We start from the raw sequence: 18,147 nt of genomic DNA on the forward strand, positions 1-18,147 counted from the left end.
CCCACAGCACATGTATCTAAACCACATCTCTCCTCTAAACTCCAGTGACAGAACTGAAAACAGCATGTCACAAACACAGATCAATAGTGGGTATTTTTTGTTGTTGCTCAATTCTTTGTCACAAAAATGAGATAGTAGAATTTAGCATCCCAGTGTTAAATTCAGAATAGTGCAGCATGCAGTAGCAGTTTGGCTGATACTCTGTAATTTTACATACCAATTCCCTGCCTGCCCTGACTTTCTAGATGTCTGTCAGACTTCTAATATGAAGAGCCATGAGTGGTCTGCCAGCCTGACCACGGGCCACTGAAAAGGTTAAAGATGTTCTGAAAATGACTATAATTTGTTGAACACAAAACACATTGAAATCCTGACATCTCAATTTTGTAGGCCAGCGAGCACAGCCTCATAATGCTGATAAGTAACGCATTGGCAGAAGCTTTGCAGCTTTATTCTGGGCTGCATGTTCCTGTCCTTGTGCTCTGTGTACCTGCCCTCTATATGGCAGGAGAGGACTTCCTTTGGCACAGGTACTTCTACAATGTATTTCATTCATATTTTTGCTTTTTAAAAAAATCCATGCTGTCAGTATTGCCTCCATTTGTATAATGGGCTGGGTTGCATTTCAGTAGCACAGTATGAGACTTCAGCGAGAAGTGGGTTTTTATGGCTGATGTTACAGCGAATAAAAAGAATTCCAAATGGACATCCATTTATTCAAGCAAAGAAGGAAAATGTGGTCTTGGAAATGGGAATGTCCAGAGAGGATTAAGGAGCGTAATTGAAGTAGACGGATTTCCTACAGCAGTATTTCTGGGAAGAAAAAAAAGAAAAATGTGTGCAAACACAAATTTAGGTGTATGTATCCAATGTGACACTGGATCAGGTTGCCCAGAAAAGTTGTGGTAGCCTCATCATTGTGAATACTCGAGAGTTGGGTTAGATGGGGCTTTGAGCAGCCTGACCTAGTGGAAGGTATCCTAGCCTATGGCTGGGGATTGTGATGGATGATCACTTCCAAGCCAAACCTATCTATGATGTAGTTCTGTTACCTAGATTCAAACTGATCATGAATTTTCCTAGTGAGCCATCTCTGAGCAACTCATAGCTGTGGCCCCCAGTTCATATGATAATAGTCCTCCACTCTGTCCATCCCACATGATGTAAAGGAATACAAGAGCAAAGAAACAAAAGCTGCAATGGGAAGGGTGAGCCTACCTCTCTATTCCCCCTGAAATGTGTTTTCTGCTTACTGTGTGGGTGTCATGAAGTATTTTGAACAACTGCCCATACCTCAGGGTTCCAGCCAGTGTCAGCAGGGACCCCATTTCCAGTCTACAGGGTCAGATGTGTAGCATGTCTCATTCACACCATCACTCTTAATAATTGCAGTCATCTTGTTTGACCTTAAGCTGAATACCTGTCTGATTTCTCTACCTGCCCAACACTCTGTCTCACCGTAGTTACAGCAATATCATTCTGACATGCTGAGAGGGAGTTTCATTTTTCTTCTTTTTCTTCTATATGTGCCTCATCCAAAATGAACAATTGAAACTGCAAAATGCTTTGATAATGATCCCTTCTTACTGCAAGCTAAGGCTGCAAATGTTCTAGGAAATTATGGAGGTTTTTGATCATGAAAGTTCTGGTACGTTCCATCCCATTTAACAAAACAAAACAAAACAAAACAAAACAACATATGTTCAGGGTTGAGTTTTGCTAGATTTTAACAGACTCTGATTTCTCTAGTAAATGCTTGATTGTGTGCACATTGGTTGTTCTTAATTACTAAACTGACAGTAATAGTTGGTGCTTTATCTGATAAGTGAAACTGTTTGTAAGATCTCAACTGGTAAGCAAGCAGAGACTTTAATAGATAAGAGGTGGGAAGATATCCAGAAGTGGTGGTGGGGATTGATTGACTGATTGATTTTAAGAGGATATTCTAAAAAAATTCTATTTAGTTCTACTTTAAAGTAGTCACAATGTGTTTTTAAAGCTTTTTTTTTAATCAAATGTTAATTCTGTTGAGGTTCACTCACTGTTTCTTCTGCAGAGCAAATTTATCAGTAAAACCTCTTCAGGGAAGCTCTGTTGTCATTCATTTTATTGTGTTTTCTCACTTTGTTTTCCACTGGAAACATCTGTAGTTGTATCTTATATGAGGGCAAGAAATGGTGGTTATTGATAAAGAGTTGAAGCTCTTAAACCAAAGATCATGTTACTGAAGGTGTAGGAGATTGGTGCTTTCAGGGGAGCAACAGAAATTCCAGAGACCATTGAACTGCATGCTGTGTCAGCACAACTGGTTTTGAGTCTAGATTAATGCACAGGAAACTTGTAGCAAAACAAGAGGCTGCTGGATCCTAGACCGGTGCTTCTGACCACAAGATACTTGAAATTCAGAACACACTCTTCTAGATGCTCAGATCTGTTGACCTACCTTTGGGACTTGAAAACTGCAGTTGGCAGAGCACTAATGAGCAACATGCATAAATTAGCAAGGTTAACGGAGTGGCCCATTATTACAGTCCCTTGATTTTCACCATTGTAGGAGATGCGGGAGGGGCTGATGTGCCCACTTCAGAGACAGCAGCAGCCAGACAGATGCGCTTCGCTTCTGTGCGAGTTTCCCTTTGTAACTGCTTGTGCTTCAAAGTGTGAAAATAAATGATGGTGATAGTCGTGTCAAAAATAAATACAGCAAGTGATAACAAGGCTGTAGAAATATGCTTTAGCACTAAATAGGACAAGTAGTGTCTTGTGGATGAAAGAGGTCTGATACGTGTTTCTAAGTCATCTGCAAGAAATCCGTGCAAGCAATTCAGTTGGTGACTGGATGATGCTTCTAATCATACGGGAAGTGAGTTCCTACCTTCTTCCTTGAGACAGTTACAAATTAAAGAAAAAAATGTGGTGTCTGAAAATGGTGACTATTCAATCTCTCGTCAAACAGGGCTCATTTGACTACAGTAGTATTCAAAGATTACCAGTTCTCTCTCTGTTTCAGCAGCATTTTTTCTCAATATTTACAGTATATTATAATTATATATATTATAAATAATACTTGTGGAATAACTAAATAAAATTTCATAAAGCTGCAAGTGTGCAGTTCTTTCTGTTTGCTAGTGCTTAAGGAAGGGCTGGGTCAAAAATCTTTCATTTGCAAGGCATGTTCAACTTTACATACTTTTGTTCTTTTCTGAACAAAACATTCAATGCCTGTTGGAAACAGCAGAATAATTCCCCTCAAGTAATTGAATACTTGATGTCCCAGAGGGAGACACACGCCCTTCAGCCAGTGGGAGAACATTTCTTATCAGGCAAGCGCATTGTGTTACATTTCAAAAAAACTGAAGAGGCAACATCATGTAAATCTTACCCAGTTTAAATCTTTGCATGAGAACTATCTTGTAAACCCACATACAAAGTCATAGTTGGGAAGGCATAGTTAATATAACCAGCCAAGCCCTTGCTCAAATTTTACTTTGGCAGAGCTGAAGCACGCATAAAGTGAAATCTTGACCCTGTCTTTTGACAGTGAAATGTCATCAGGATTTTGTTCTTGCCTTTTTATAGAGGTCTGTTCCCATCCTAAAGGCTTCTGTAGTTTTTCCCAGCCAGGGACTAGCTATCCTGATCCCTATCCACACAGTTGTCTGAGTGCAGGAGCATGAGAACATGCAGCCCATGCAGCCAGCTGGACTCACGGAAGCCCAGAGGAGTGGAGCTGCTTGGCTACCAGCCTGATCCATGCTTTTCAAAAAGGGTTGTGGATAATTTGTGTGGAGAACAGAGATTTTATAATCTGTCTCTGAGTGCAAGTTGAACAATTTCTAAAGCTGCAAAAAGATCTGGAGAAGATATATTTCTTTATATTTCTTAGTACAAAATGTACCATATGGCATTATGCAGATTGTCTACCAATGTAATTTTGCTCTCAATCAAACCTTGTGCTTCCCGTTATCTCTTCAGATAGTTAAAGCAGTGCTGCCTTGTAAGAAAGCATTAAAAAAACCAATTCATGGAACCTGAAGTTTCCTCTTCCTGCTGGGAGAGTATGTGTTTGACTCCACTGAAGACACTGGCAGTTTTGCCAGACTTTCTGTGGGCCTGCATCCAAACAAGATTTCTTTTTCATTTTTGAACTGATGTAGTGATAACCAAGGAATTGTTGAAATTCACCTTTTTGGTACATTTGAATGGTTGGTAAGTGTAGCCTAATTAATTACAAGTGCAAAGACTGCCTACTCACAGTTAACTGTGAAGAGAGTCCCGACTCAGCGTCACGGGAGCCCCCAGTGCCTGCCTACCCCACTTCCCCAGCTCCCACTAAGCAACAGCTTTGAGACACTAGAAATTGAAGGGGAGGTGAGTGGGGAGCAGTGAAGGATCTGTCTAGGAGGGAGCCTAAGGCAAGGCAGTCACCCCCGTGCCTTGAAACTGCCTCCATCAGGAACAAAAGAACGGTGATCGTGGTGGGCGACCTGGGGCCTGGGTCAGGGACATAACTAGAAAATTCCCAGAGCTGTTTAGGTCCACTGATTACTTTGCATTGCTTATAGTTAAGGTGGGCAGTGATGAAATCGCTCAGAGAAGCCTACAAACTATGAAAAGAGATTTAAGGGGTTTAGGGCGTTTAGTTCAAGGAGGGGAGCGCAAGTGATCTTTTGTTCTATACCGTCAGGGCCAGCGAAGTACACAGAACGGGCTTTGAAAGCACAAGTAATGAGTAATTGGCTCGGAGGCTGGTGTTGAGGCAGAAACTTTGGGTTCATTGATCATAGAGCAGTTTACGCAGCCCCTGGCTTGTTGTCCATGAATGGAACCCACCTATCTCAAAAGGGGAAACAAATCCTAGTGCAGGAGCTAGCAGGGCTTATCAAAAGAGCTTTAAACTAGCTACGATGGGGGAAGGGGACAAAACAGGGCTCACCAGACATGAACCTAGGGGAACGATGCTTGAGCTGGGAGTGAGGCAGATGTCTCAGCTGAAGTGCATCTAAACCAGTGCACACATCATGGGCAACAAGCAGGAGGAGCTGGAAGCGATTGTGCGCCAGGCTATGACCCAGCTGCTATTACCGAAATATGGTGGGACCACTCTCATGACTGGAGTGCTATGATAGATGGCTACAAGCTCTCCAGAAGGGATAGACAAGGAAGGAAGCGTGGTGGTTTGGCTCTTTATATTAAAGAGTGTTTTGATGTTGAAGAGCTTGGGGTTGGGAGTGATAAAGTTGAGTGTCAATGGATAAGGATCAGGGTGAAGGCCTGTAGGGGAGACATCTTGGTGAGGGTCTGTTATAGACCACCTAATCAGGATGAAGAGAAGGACAAGGCATTCTATGAGCAGCTTGCAGAAGTTGCATGATCACCAGCACTCGTTCTCATGGCGGACTTCAACTTCACTGATACAAGTTGGAAATATAATACAGTGCACACAAAGCAGTCCAAGAGGTTTCTAAAGTGCGTGGAAGAAAGCTTCCTTACACAGCTGGTATGAGAGTCTACCAGGGGTGATGCCCTGCTAGACCTGCTCTTCACTAACAGTGAAGAAGTCCCTTGGGAGTCGCTCCTTAAGGGTAAAGAGGTCCAGGAAGCCTGGAAGCTCCTCAAGATGGAGATGTCCACAGAACAGGCTGTTCCTGAGTGCCGTATGGTGAGCGGTAGGGGAAGAAGACCGATGTGGATGAACCAGGAACTATTGTCGAGACTCCGGAAGAAAAAGAGAGTCTATGTCCTCTGGACGAAGGGACAGGCCACTTGGGAAGATTAAAAGGAAGTTGCTAAGGTGTGCAGGAAGGAAGGCAAAAGCCCAACTTGAACTCAGATTGGCCACTGCAGGACAAGAGAACAAGAAATCCTTTTACAAAATATCAGTGGTAAGAGAAGAACCAAGGAGAATTTCCATCCTTTACTTGATGCAGTGGGGAATGTGAGGACAGAGGATAAGGAGAAGACTGAGGTCCTCAATGCCTTCTTTACATCTGATCTGGAAGTCTGGGATGCTATGCAGAATACATCCCCAGTGAGTCAGGTGGAGGCAGAGAGCTCGTCCTCCATCTGGACTGTCACAGGACCGTGGGATCGGACAGGCTCCACCCTCAGGAGCAGAGGGAGCTGGTGGGAGTGATTGCTGAGCCCCTCTCTGCCATCTACCTGCATTCCTGGTTGTCTGGAGAGGTCCCAGAGGATTGGAGGCTTGCTGATGTGACTCCCATCTACAAGAAGGGCTGTAAGGAGGATCCAGGGAACTACAGGCCTGTCAGCCTGACCACAGTACCAGAGAAAGTTATGGAGCAAATCATCTTGTGTTGAGATCACACGGCATGTGCCAGTAAGGGTTCATGAAAGGCAGGTCATGTTTGACCAACCTCATCTCCTTCTATGACTGGGTGACCAGACTGGTAGACGAGGGAAAGGCTGTTGATGTAGTCTACCTAGACTTCACCAAAGCCTTTGACACATTCTCTCACAGTATTCTCCTGGGGAAACTGGCTGCCCGTGGCCTGGACAGGGATACCTTTCTTTGGGTAAGGAACTGACTAGAGGGCTGTGCCCAGCAGGTGGTAGTTAATGGAGCTGGTGACCCGTTACAAGTGGTGTCCCCTAGGGGTCAGTACTGGGGCCCATCTTGTTTAATATCTTTACCCTCAGTAAGTTTGCAGATGACACCAAGTTGGGAGGTAGTTTCGATCTTCCTGAGGGTAGGGAGGCCCTTCAGAGGGATCTGGATAAGCTGGATTGCTGGGCTGAGGTGAATGGGATGAGGTTCAACAAGGCCAAGTGCCGGGTCCTGCACTTTGGCCACAACAACCCCATGCAGCATTATAGGCTTGGGGCTGAGTGGCTGGATGACTGTGAAGAGGAAAGGGACCTGGGGGTGTTGGTTGATGCTCGGCTGAACATGAGTCAGCAGTGTACCCAGGTGGCCAAGAGGGCCAATGGCATCCTGGCCTGCATTAGAAATAGTGTGGCCAGCAGGAGCAGGGAGGTAATCATCCCCCTGTAGTCAGCACTGTGAGGCCACACCTCGAGTATTGTGTTCAGTTTTGGGCCCCTCACTACAAGAAAGACATTGAGGCCCTGGAAGGTGTCCAGAGAAGGGCAATGAAACTGGTGAGGGGTTTGGAGCCAGGTCTTATGGGGAGTGGCTGAGGGAGCTGGGATTGTTCAGTCTGGAGAAGAGGAGGCTCAGGGGAGATCTTATTGCACTCTACAACTTCCTGAAGGGAGGTTGTAATGATGAGGAGTTTGGCCTCTTCTCCCAGGCAACAAACAAGACCCAAGGAAATGGCCGCAAGTTGTACCAGAGGAGATTTAGGTTAGACATAAGGAGAAACTTTTTCTCTCAGAGAGTGGTCAGGCACTGGAATGCCCTGCCCAGGGAGGTGGTGGACTCACTGTCCCTGGCAGTGTTCAAGTGCAGTCCTGATGAGGAGCTACGAGATACGGTTTAGCAGCATGTGGCAGGGGGGTTGGAGATTCATGATCCTTGAGGTCCCTTCCAACCCTGCCAATTCTGTGATTCTGTGATTCTGTGGTATCAGTGGTGATGGGAGGACGGCTTGACTAGATGATCTTGTCGATCATTTCCAACCTTATGATTCTATGATTCTATGAACTCAAAGTGCAGTGTGAGAATTTATTGGGTAGAAATTAGGTATATTTCAGTGATGCAGAGAAGAAAAGGAATGGCTACCCTCATTGTGCAACCAATCCATACAAGGACAGTAAAAGAATACTGTAAGTATTCCAGCATGTAGATGGTGGTCATGGATTTTTCCTTCTCAGGAATTCTATGGCAGAGAGATTTCTACAATTTTGAGGGTTGCCTTCTATCCGAGCATGTAGTTGAAACCACTAGAAATCTTTCCAATTCTAGCAGAAATAATGAAACTGTGAATATGTGAGTAATCTGCCATGTAAATATTTTCATGGGGGACAAAATTTAGCCCATACAAAGGAGGTGGCCGTGATGCCCAGAACCTTGATGTGGTCTTTCTTTTTCCATAGGAGTAAACCACAAATGAAATGCAAGGAGAGATATTGGAGTTTCTTCATGCTGAAGTAATGTGTTTTTACATCCCTCATGGATTTGAGCCCCACTGTACTTATTTGCACAAGTAAAATAGTGAAAAAGATGTAGCAAGTAGATTGTAATCTAAATGAAGATCTGTACAGATATGCGTGACTATAAATCCAGGTTCATGTTAGCATTTTGGATATACTTAGCATCTTGTACTTCATAAATACACCAGTATTCCTCATTGTTAATGAAAATGTATAGTGGCACAGTTTGTATGGCCTCTGGGGTGTAGTAACTATTTTGATTTCTACAGTATTTCATCATATTCTTTTAAAAAAACTTACTTGCATTAAGAGAGGGAGCTGTGGAAGAAAAATGAAAATCTCAGGCTTTATTGTTTAGATGGGAGTTTTAGAAGAAAAAATTGTACTCGCTGAAGTATGACCTTGCATTCAATAATTTTTTTGTCCCCAAATAATTAAATTACTTCATCTCTTTTTCTTATACAGATTAAATAGGTATGACACTTTATCTCTGCAATAGATGCATTCTTTGCTGTAGATACTCTCAGAGACAGGAGCATTGTGAAGGGCTATGGAGCATATGAAATTGTTTTTTGAGATAACGTTCTCTTGAGTGTAGCAGTTTATCTTTTCATATTATAGCTGAAGTGTACATGTCAACGGAGTCAACTATTTAGTAGTTACCAGAATCTGGTTGATGGCAGTGTTACAGTTGACCACCCTGAATTGCATTATACAGAGGTATCCAGGGTAATAAAATCTTTAACATATTGATAATGAGCCTTCTGAGCAGGAAGGAAAGAAGAAAAGGTCACTCACGTGAGCTCCAGTCCCAGTGGATGTGGTGTCCTAATTTAATGTCACTGACTGGGTGAGATATTATGTGACAGTTTTGTCCGCTAAGGATATACAAGAGAGTTTTTAATTATCAGTAAGGTGATTGGTTCCACATTTCTTGGTGTGAGCATTAAGAAGAGGTGTATACATAGGCAAGAGTCATCATTGTACAGACATTGGGAATGACTGCTGTGCTACACAGGTACAAGAAATCAGAATCAGAGGTACAAGAATAAAGAGAAAAAATGGTGAGCAAGTTAAAACGTGCAGGGAGTGCTGCACTAAAAAGTGGAGAAACAGCACTAGTCCTGCAAGCAACCAGAACAAAAGTGACAGACATGAGCATGTACATTCTCATCTAATTTCCACACTGAAAATTTCAGCTCAGCTCGTGTCTCCAACATGAAAGATATGTATGGATCAGAAAGGAACAGGAAGGGTAAAAAGCAGAACCCTGTGCTGTCAAAGCTGAGTTGGAAGTGCTCGGTTACCCAATTTTCTGCAGTTTAGAAGGAGTTTCAGGAGCTGAAGTTGCCTATGCTTGACTGTGGCTGAATGTAGTTTTGCAGGAATCATTTTATTTCTTTGTATGAGCTTGCCCAGATTCTGATTTTTACAGTGGGATCTGCAGGTAGAACAAGTTGTCATACTGGAGTGAACTTTCTGTTTCCGAAACTGGAAGTAAATGTTTAAATAATGCACACAGTGCCTAAGTACAAGTTAGTTAACGTGTAAGTCCTGTGCTCTTTTACACAGTAAGTCTCTGGGGTACCACTTTGTTAGCTATTAAACAGCATAAAATAAATGGGAGGCTCTGGTGGAGGCTTTTTTGGCATGTCATTTCAAAGTTCATCACAAGCTTGATTTATAGCATTTCTCTATCTCGCAGTCAGTGTGTTTTGCAGTCCTGGTCCTCCAATCAGATCTGGGGGAGATGCTGGAACATGTCACACGTTTTCTGGCCTAGCTCCCTTTCCTCAATAATCCATCACAAAGGAACAGGGTGAAATGTGTGTGCTTAGCATGGAGCTGGAATACAGCACTGCTATGGGAGCTGGAAAGCACTCCCACAGCATCACCACAGCTCAGGAGGATCAAGCAGCCATCTCATTCTCATGTCTCAGTTTAGCACAGCTGCTAATGGATCTTTCTGGTAAGACATGCTACAGTTGACATTGGCACTTTTCCCAGTAGGCCCCCAGGCTCTTTCCCACTTGCAGAAGTTTGTTCCACTTACAGACTTTCAGTTCCACTGCAGCTGGAGGGATGTAACATCCTGTAGTGCTGCAAGGCAGCTCAACAGTTCAAGTGGCTTCAGCTGATCTCAGTGGAAATAAATGCTATGGATGAAGTTGTGGTCAAAGATACGGGGATGTTTTGTTTTGTGACCACTCTGGACAGGAGCTTAGAATCATAGAATATCCCAAGTTGATAGGGAACTATAACAATCATCAAGTCCAATTTAGGAGCACAGGAATGGCCGTATGGGGCCAGATCATAGGATCTTCTTGCCTGGACTCTGCTGGTTATTCAGATTGCCTCTTATCTTTGTCTCGCTTATCCATGTGATTTGCCTATGTAATATGTGTAACTGTTTGTGTATGCTGCCAAATTTGTCTTTTCTTTCTTGACAAAAAGTGTAATTTCTAGTATAAAATCACCTTTGCAATACACTGATAGAGGTAGCTAGCACTGATGAAAAGAATAGTATATGTTCCCCTTTAATGATCATCTTAAGTACTGCTTGATATGTTTTAATGTCAAACATTCCTAAGGCAGATGCTTACCATTCATGAAACATTAATTAGGGTTTGAAACAGGGAAAAAAAAATACATATGTATTTATGCATGTGCATCTGTTTGCCTGTGAACAGGACACAATAGAAACTTTGTATTAAAAAAAAAGAAAGGCAAGCAAATATTTGAGGGGATGACTTTAGCTATAGTAGAGACGGTAATATAAACTGTAATGAAAAATAATGCGTATTACATTTCATCATGGTCAAATACACAGTGTTTGTGAAGTTATTTTCACTGATATCCTGAGCAGTAGCATTACATTGTGAGAGCTATCAGAAAATGAGATTACATGATGTGAAAAGCTGCTAGGAATTGAGAGCTGGAAACTAGGGAATGTATTTCAGTTCCCTCTTTCAAATACACACAGACTACCCAGATCTTGCCTGTTAACATCTGAAACTTGAAGGTCTTAAACTGAGAAAAGGGCACTTAGTCTTCAGAGAGATTAGCTCCCTGATTGAGCTGCGTGCTGCTGTGCGTGGGTTAACTTAAATGTCCTGAAGGAATCAAAGCAAATGTGTTGGGATCACTTTTGTCTCTGTTTGTCTGTCTGTCAGCTCTGTGAGCCTTGGCATAGTCTTTTGCAGTGAGCTGCCTGAAATCCAGAGTTATTCATTTAAGAGCTCTGATTCTGTAAATGCTAAAAGGAGCTGGAACTCACCATGTTTCTGCAGCCCAGTACCCTCTGAATTGCAAGCTAATGCTAGAGACCTGAAGATGTTCTTCAACTGCTCACTGAATTACCATCTGCAGATATATAATACTGAATTTTCTGCTTTTATTTCATGTGACTGCACTTCTAGTTACTGTGAATGAAAGGCTGGCCGAGAAGTTATGCGTGTATCATAAATGAAGGATTCACATTGCTACATTTATGGTGTAACAGCTGATTGTCAGTGTGGAGGGGGGTTACACTCCTCTTATCCTTGGCTATCTTCTCCATTGTATCAGGGCAGGCACTTGACAGACTCCACTATTTAGGAAACTAAACGAACAAAAGCAAACAAGCTGCTCAGTTTGTTTCTTTCAGAATTTACTTTTCGTCATCGTGTGTCCCTAAGCTGGCTCACTGCAGGATCAGACAAGTGCCTGTGCTGGCAAAGAGGAAGCAACTGGAGCAGGACTGTCCTGTTATGTCAGCTTAACCAAATCACATCCTTCAACAGCTTGAAAAACACATGAGGACCACAGCTTGCATTATGTCTACTTTGCAGAGCATGCTCTGGCTTGCCAAGTCTGTTATCCAGACTCAGCAGCTGTGAGGTGCCAGCTTCTCTGGTGCTCCTCACAGAAGAGCAGAGGGGGCAGTGTTGATAAATGCCAGTGTTTTGTCCCAGAGTGAAGTCAGCATGTTTTTCGCAGCCACAGACCAACTTGTAAAGCAGTGGTAAGTCTCACATCAGCTATAGGACCAACTAGAGGAGAGGGTAAAGCAGCCATAACACTGCGAAGGATGCTATATGGTACAGTTTGTCCAAGCTCTTGTCCAGGTTGCTGGGACACTGGCAAGGCCACATGGTTTGGTGGCAGAAGATAACACTGCATTTGCAACGTTGAGCAGGCAGTTTCTGTAAAGCACTTGTCACCATGTGGCACATTTTATTGTATCACTGAACACAGTTCAAGGCCTCAGTAGTAGACATACCACTGTCACTGAGCAGCTCTGCTCTGCGTATTGCTCAGAAAACACAGGGTTAGTGTAGAAGCACTGTGTGCTTTTAGCAGCATTACTGCAGTCTGTATGAGGAGCAAAGGCAAAACACCTAAGGCAGCATTCATAAAAAGGGAAAATAATTTAGCATTACCAGGCTTGTTCTAATTCCCACTGAATGCAGAAAAGATAAGAATGGAGATCTCGATGGCCATCTACTGGTGAAACCTGAGTCTTTGTTTTAGCATGCAGACTTTTGTGTCAGAGAAAAGCACTTGCATGTACTTGAATTGTAAAAACACGTTTTCACTTCTAGCTGGAAATAACAAGTTTTATAAATTACCTTAAATGCTCCCATCCAAAAATGTCTGATTTCATTCATTCCACCCTATGAACAGTAATGACAATCGGTGTTGCAGCTGCTTTTGGAAGCAACCAGCTATCTCTCAGGATTTATGTTAGTGCAATACTTTAAATAACAATATAGAAATTACACTGTTTTTGGTAATGATGAGTTGCAAATAAATAAATGTCAAACTGATGAGCCAGAGCCAGAACACAATTTTCTTCTTTGTTATTTTACCTTTCAAACTTGATGTATCAGCAGTAATTGGATATTACGTGCAATTTCCCTGAGATGTTACACATCATGTTGATTCTATTGCTAAACCCCACCTTGAGCTTTGAAGGCTTCCTGAGATCTTCGATGTCAGCAGGAGAGCTGACAGCTCCTCAGGGCACCCTGGCAGCTCACAGCTGCTGATGCTCTTCCAGGTCTTCCTTCTGAGCAGACTGCAAGAGATGTCTGCAGTAAAGAGAGGCTACTGCTAAAGATGTTTTTTTCTTTAAAGACATTTTCAAAAATTTTTACATTGCCTTCAGCATATTGTAAACAGAAAAAAAAGAAAAGAATCATTACAAAAAGCAAATATCTTTGAGTTCCCAATCATTTTCATTCTCAAAGTGTTCATTCTTTGTGATGCCACTGAACAGTAATTCTGAAGCTCTGTGATGTCCAGAGCCACCTGGCCAAGCTCAGTGGCCTTCAGCAGGCACAGAACTTGGTTTTGAGGAATTCAGGGTTTTTTTCTGTCTGTGCAATCAGTTAAGTTATTTTGTAGAAAATACTCAAGAAAGTGGAGCATTTCAGAGGGTGGTAATGCACTGGAACAAGTTGCCCAAGGAGGTTGTGGATGCCCCATCCCTGGAGGCATTCAAGGCCAGGCTGGATGTGGCTCTGGGCAGCCTGGTCTGGTGGTTGGCGACCCTGCACACAGCAGGGGGGTTGAAACTGGATCATCTTTGTGGTTCTTTTCAACCTAGGCTATTCTGTGATTCTGTGATTTCCCTTTACTTCTCCATGACCAACAAGAAGGACTGAACTGAAAGTCACTGTGAGAGTCACAAACCTCAGGAAGCTCAACCCATCAGGAACCCATCGTTATGTTCTTTTTAAGGCTTCCTGTAGTATCTGCAGTTGCGCAGTCATAGGGTACGTGCAGGGCTCTAGCAGAGCTGGCAGTGTCAGGTAGGACCTGGTTCTTTCTCCACCTGTGGGACCTGCACTATAGGATGCCCCTGCAGCAAAGAGGCTGGAGGAGATCCCCTTGTGGTATGCGCTCAGCTGTCTCCTTTGTGCCTTCTGCTGACCAGGGTGTCACTTAGCCTGCAGTGCTGAAGGAAGGCATGAGTTTATGTTTGCTGTTCCTTGCTGGCAGTAACCTTTTTCCTTGTGTGCACAGCTCGTCAAGGCTGTGGAGCTCATGATGGACAATGGTAATGCTCAACACTTTCTGTGCCTTATTTGGCTATTCCCCTCTCACCTGTAACCAGGTAGCCCTGATGCTTCGCTTTTTAGAAAGAGAGAGAAAGAAAACTGAGAAATGGCAGCATGGATTGTGTGGCACCACTGTATTCCACCCTCTCCTGTATAAATCCCCGGGAAAGTGAGAGCAGCATGCAGTGAGGTCACCTTCTGTACGTGACAAGTAGCTTTTTATGAGGTGCCGACTGTTCTCAAGGTTCGTTTTTTTTCTCAGTGCTGGCAGCATTGTAAAGCTCGATCCTCCTCCCATTTGAACAAGCTGTATTATTCAGGATCTGAACACTCAGTTACAAAACAGGCTCTTAAGACAGCTCATAAATCATGCAGCAAAAAAAAATGATGCACAAATATTTATTTTTGAAGTTAAAGATTTTCTGGTCTTGTGTGCTGCACTGTGTACCTTCAGCGCTGAGCTTTAAGATTTGATTTACACATTTGCCTTTTATTTTAGCTGGTGGGATGTTAAAAAGAGAATCTGGAGTAGTCTGACTGATCTCAGTGATTCATCTAACTCAAGACTTTTATTTGCCCTGAGATGCAGATGCTTCAGTACAATTCCTTAGCCATTTCTGCAGCAGCTAAACATATCTGTATTCTTGTCACATAGTTAAAGTGCTGATGTGTCTCACTCTCTAGGGGACTCCTTTTTGCTAGTTAATGTTGATATTACGGCCCTCTGCCCATTTCATCCTCTACTTCAGAAATCCCCTGTATGCCCATTTACACATATTGTACTTCAGGCAATAATAATTAATCTGAAAAATCTCTTTGCCTGAAGGTGAAGTATAACTGTATATCAGGTGTTAAGAGAAAAATAAAGTTGTCAGAGAATTCTTCTTTTTTCAGTAGTGCTTTAAGTTGGGATTGTATTGTAAAAACATTCAGACAAAAAGAAAGAAAACGCAATTTGGACTGCCACAGTTTGAGACTTAAAGATTTGAAATGCAGTAAATTGAAACATCAGTGTAATCACATGCTAGTTGCATGAGATGCCTAAAATTTTAACCCAAAACAATCATCAGCAAACTTCATAAATCCCTAGAAGTGAAGTTTATGCCAGATCAGCTATAGCTGCAACAACAGTGGCTATTGTCACGGATTGAATCTTGGTGTTGACATGGGAGTTTCTCAGTGAATACATCAGTACCAGTATTTCCAGTGCCATTCTTAGTATCTTAGCTTCCCTGGAGGTTCATGCTTCTTTTTGGGAGCACATTCCATTTCCTTCCCTATGATTCATTTTCATTTGACAGTCACAAGTTATTTCAGGAGCTGAGAACTTTCATCTTGAGAGTTTAAAAGAGCTCGCTGATGTCAATAAACCTGGGAATGTGGTGGAAATCCCAGAAAGTTGAGGAAGGCTAATGTTGTTCACACACTCAAAATAGCTGAGCAAGCTACTATAACTGTAGGTGAGCACAGCTGCTGTGCAGTATAACTGTAATGGAGCTGATAAGGAAATCAATGGATAATGATTTATAGGCAGGTAATATAGTTAACAGAGATCAATAAGGGTTTGGTTCATGTACCAACTTGATAATATTTTTGGCACCAGTTTGTCTAGCTCAAGGCAAGTGCATTGTAGCAGAATTTCTTCAAGAATTTGACTCAATGTGTACTTCATTTATAAACTAAAATAATGTGACTTTTAATACAACATTTTAGTTGCTTAAAATTGAGATAACTGATAGAACATTGGAATGAATGGAGTAAATCTTCTGTGAGCATATGCATTTTTTTGTGGATGGTTTGTGGCCCTGTGCTACTGCTAAATTCAGTGGTCTGAAAGGAATTCATTGGGGCTTTGAGCAGCTTAGTCTAGAGAGAGGTGTCCCTACCAATAGCAGGGGGGTTGGAACTAGGTGATCTTAAAGGTCCCTTCCAACCCAAACCATTCTGAGCTTCTATTTCTTTCAGGTGATTGAGAACTGTTATATAAGGAAATTGAAAAATGACTGCTGCCAGGTGATGAGAATCTCTTGGCAATCTGTATATGAGGACACAATAGATATTTGGCCAAACGTGAGGATTCGTAGCCAAGATCTGGGTACTAGAAACACTTCTGGATAAAAGTTGTCAGAATTTTTACCAATTTAAACATATCAAGGAGAAATTACTGAGTCTTTCTAGAAGATTGTTTAGAAATCAAGGTTCGCTGTACTTGGAACTGGACATGTAAAATAGAAATAAAACTCAGATAAAGTCAGGCTGGTTTGTTATTGAGGCATTATTTCAAGATGTTTTCTCTGGCAATAAGCACTTCTAAATCAAGACTTGAATTATGTAGTACTGCAAAATATACTCTCATTCAAACATAAATAGTTTCAAAGAGGTGCTGCTGACTATTATGCTGAAAAGGAAATATTTAACATTTAAGATCAGGTTGCCTTTGGCACAGTGCTTTGCTACTATTCATCTTTGCTACTATTCATCAGGTCCAAGATATATGTTGTGCGCTTGCTTCATTTTTCCTTTTTCCCTCTATTTTGTTCTTTAGTTCAATTTCGCCATTCAGTATTGAGAGCACAAGACGTCAGAGAAGGTCTGAGTCTCCAGACTCCAGGAAGCGACGCATCCATCGGTGTGACTTCGAGGGATGCAACAAAGTATACACAAAAAGCTCCCACCTGAAAGCTCACCGGAGGACGCACACAGGTAAGGCTTTGCTGGCACTGGCATTGCGTGGTTCTGTGAAGCCTTTCTGCCTAATTTAGGACCTATTGAATTTGCCATCCTACGCCAGGAGACAGAAGTCTGAATATAAATAATAGGGATGTCTGCAGGTGCATCTGCTTTGGCATAGTGGTGCAGATCAAAAGCTTGCTTTGGAATTGAACTTCCCTATCATTCTCACTTCCCATGTTTTGCTGCTCAGTACAAGCTCTCTTAGCAAAAACTGGACTCTTTTCAGTTGAAAGGTAACAGAAAAGTAGCCTGCATGGATACATCTAATGTGTTTCAACCAACAATGGATGATCATTGTTTTGGACCAACCAAACCTATTCAAAATAAAAAAACCTCAAGAAGTCTGGACATAAATCTTCAGCACCAACTTTTTCACTCAGCAGCCATGCTCCTATTGTGCTATTATTTGCTTTTGCAAATGAAGCCTTTTGGTGATGTGTTGCTAAATACAATTGAATTGTAATTGCAAGAACTCAGAATTTCTTTCTGGATGCTTTCTCATGCACCTACCACCTACTGCAAATGGAAGTCAGTCATTTTATGAGAATAGATTGCACTGGATCCTCTGACTTAGAAGCAAGAGAGATGCGTTTGCGTGAGCTGGATGCCATTCAGTGATACAATACGTAATCGATACCTGCTTTTCTTATTGACCTTAAGGGCTGCTTGCTACTACTCTGCATGACAGGCATGTGAGAGTAGCTGAAGCACTGATGTGTAATCATTGTGATTTTATTTTGGATAAACTCAAGAACAACTCTTTGAGGTCATCTAGAATAATTTAAAAGGTTACTGCTGAAATGGCTAAAAAGGCAGTGAACAGAATGTTGCTGATCTTAAATTAAATGTATTGATTAATCTGTTCTTAATGTACTTCAACATTCTTGTAACTCCTTGGAGACAAGATGGTGTTTGTCCAGAATCTAGCGCAGTGTTGGTTTTTGTTGAGAACCTGCTGGTATTTTCTGTGTTGTTGCATAATTTAAATGTTATGAGATACTACTTTAAAAAACAAGTGATGGCTTCTCCATTTCAAATGAAGCCACTTCTTCATCACTCTTCTCAGTACATCTTTTGATTAGAAGGGCTTTCACTGAGAGGAATATTGAGCAAGATTTTGTCTTGATATTTATCACTTATCTCATTCCTGTAAATAGAAAATCCTTTCCTATAACAGCAGGAATGTTCTGGGTATTTCATTAGGTTCCCCTCCAGGCCAATTATTCTGATTTCTTCATGTCTTCCCATTAATGTTTGTGCATTCTATCTTAATGTCATATGTTTTGTCTTAATT

At 42.1% G+C, this 18,147-nt stretch overlaps 1 protein-coding gene across 9 annotated transcripts in view; it reads left to right on the top strand.

The window, feature by feature from the left end:
- The window catches only part of KLF12 (KLF transcription factor 12), a 276,242-nt gene that overhangs the window by 231,294 nt on the left and 26,801 nt on the right, over positions 1-18,147 (top strand). For all 9 annotated transcript variants that reach the window (XM_090130826.1, XM_090130847.1, XM_090130815.1 and 6 more), the window contains one exon: positions 16,666-16,823. In XM_090130826.1, the coding sequence (XP_089986952.1) occupies positions 16,666-16,823 (158 nt within the window). The remainder of the gene's footprint in view (positions 1-16,665; positions 16,824-18,147) is intronic.

This window comes from Phasianus colchicus, chromosome 1, assembly GCF_987193195.1.
Source record: "Phasianus colchicus chromosome 1, bPhaCol1.hap1.1, whole genome shotgun sequence".
Classification (NCBI taxonomy): domain Eukaryota; kingdom Metazoa; phylum Chordata; class Aves; order Galliformes; family Phasianidae; genus Phasianus; species Phasianus colchicus.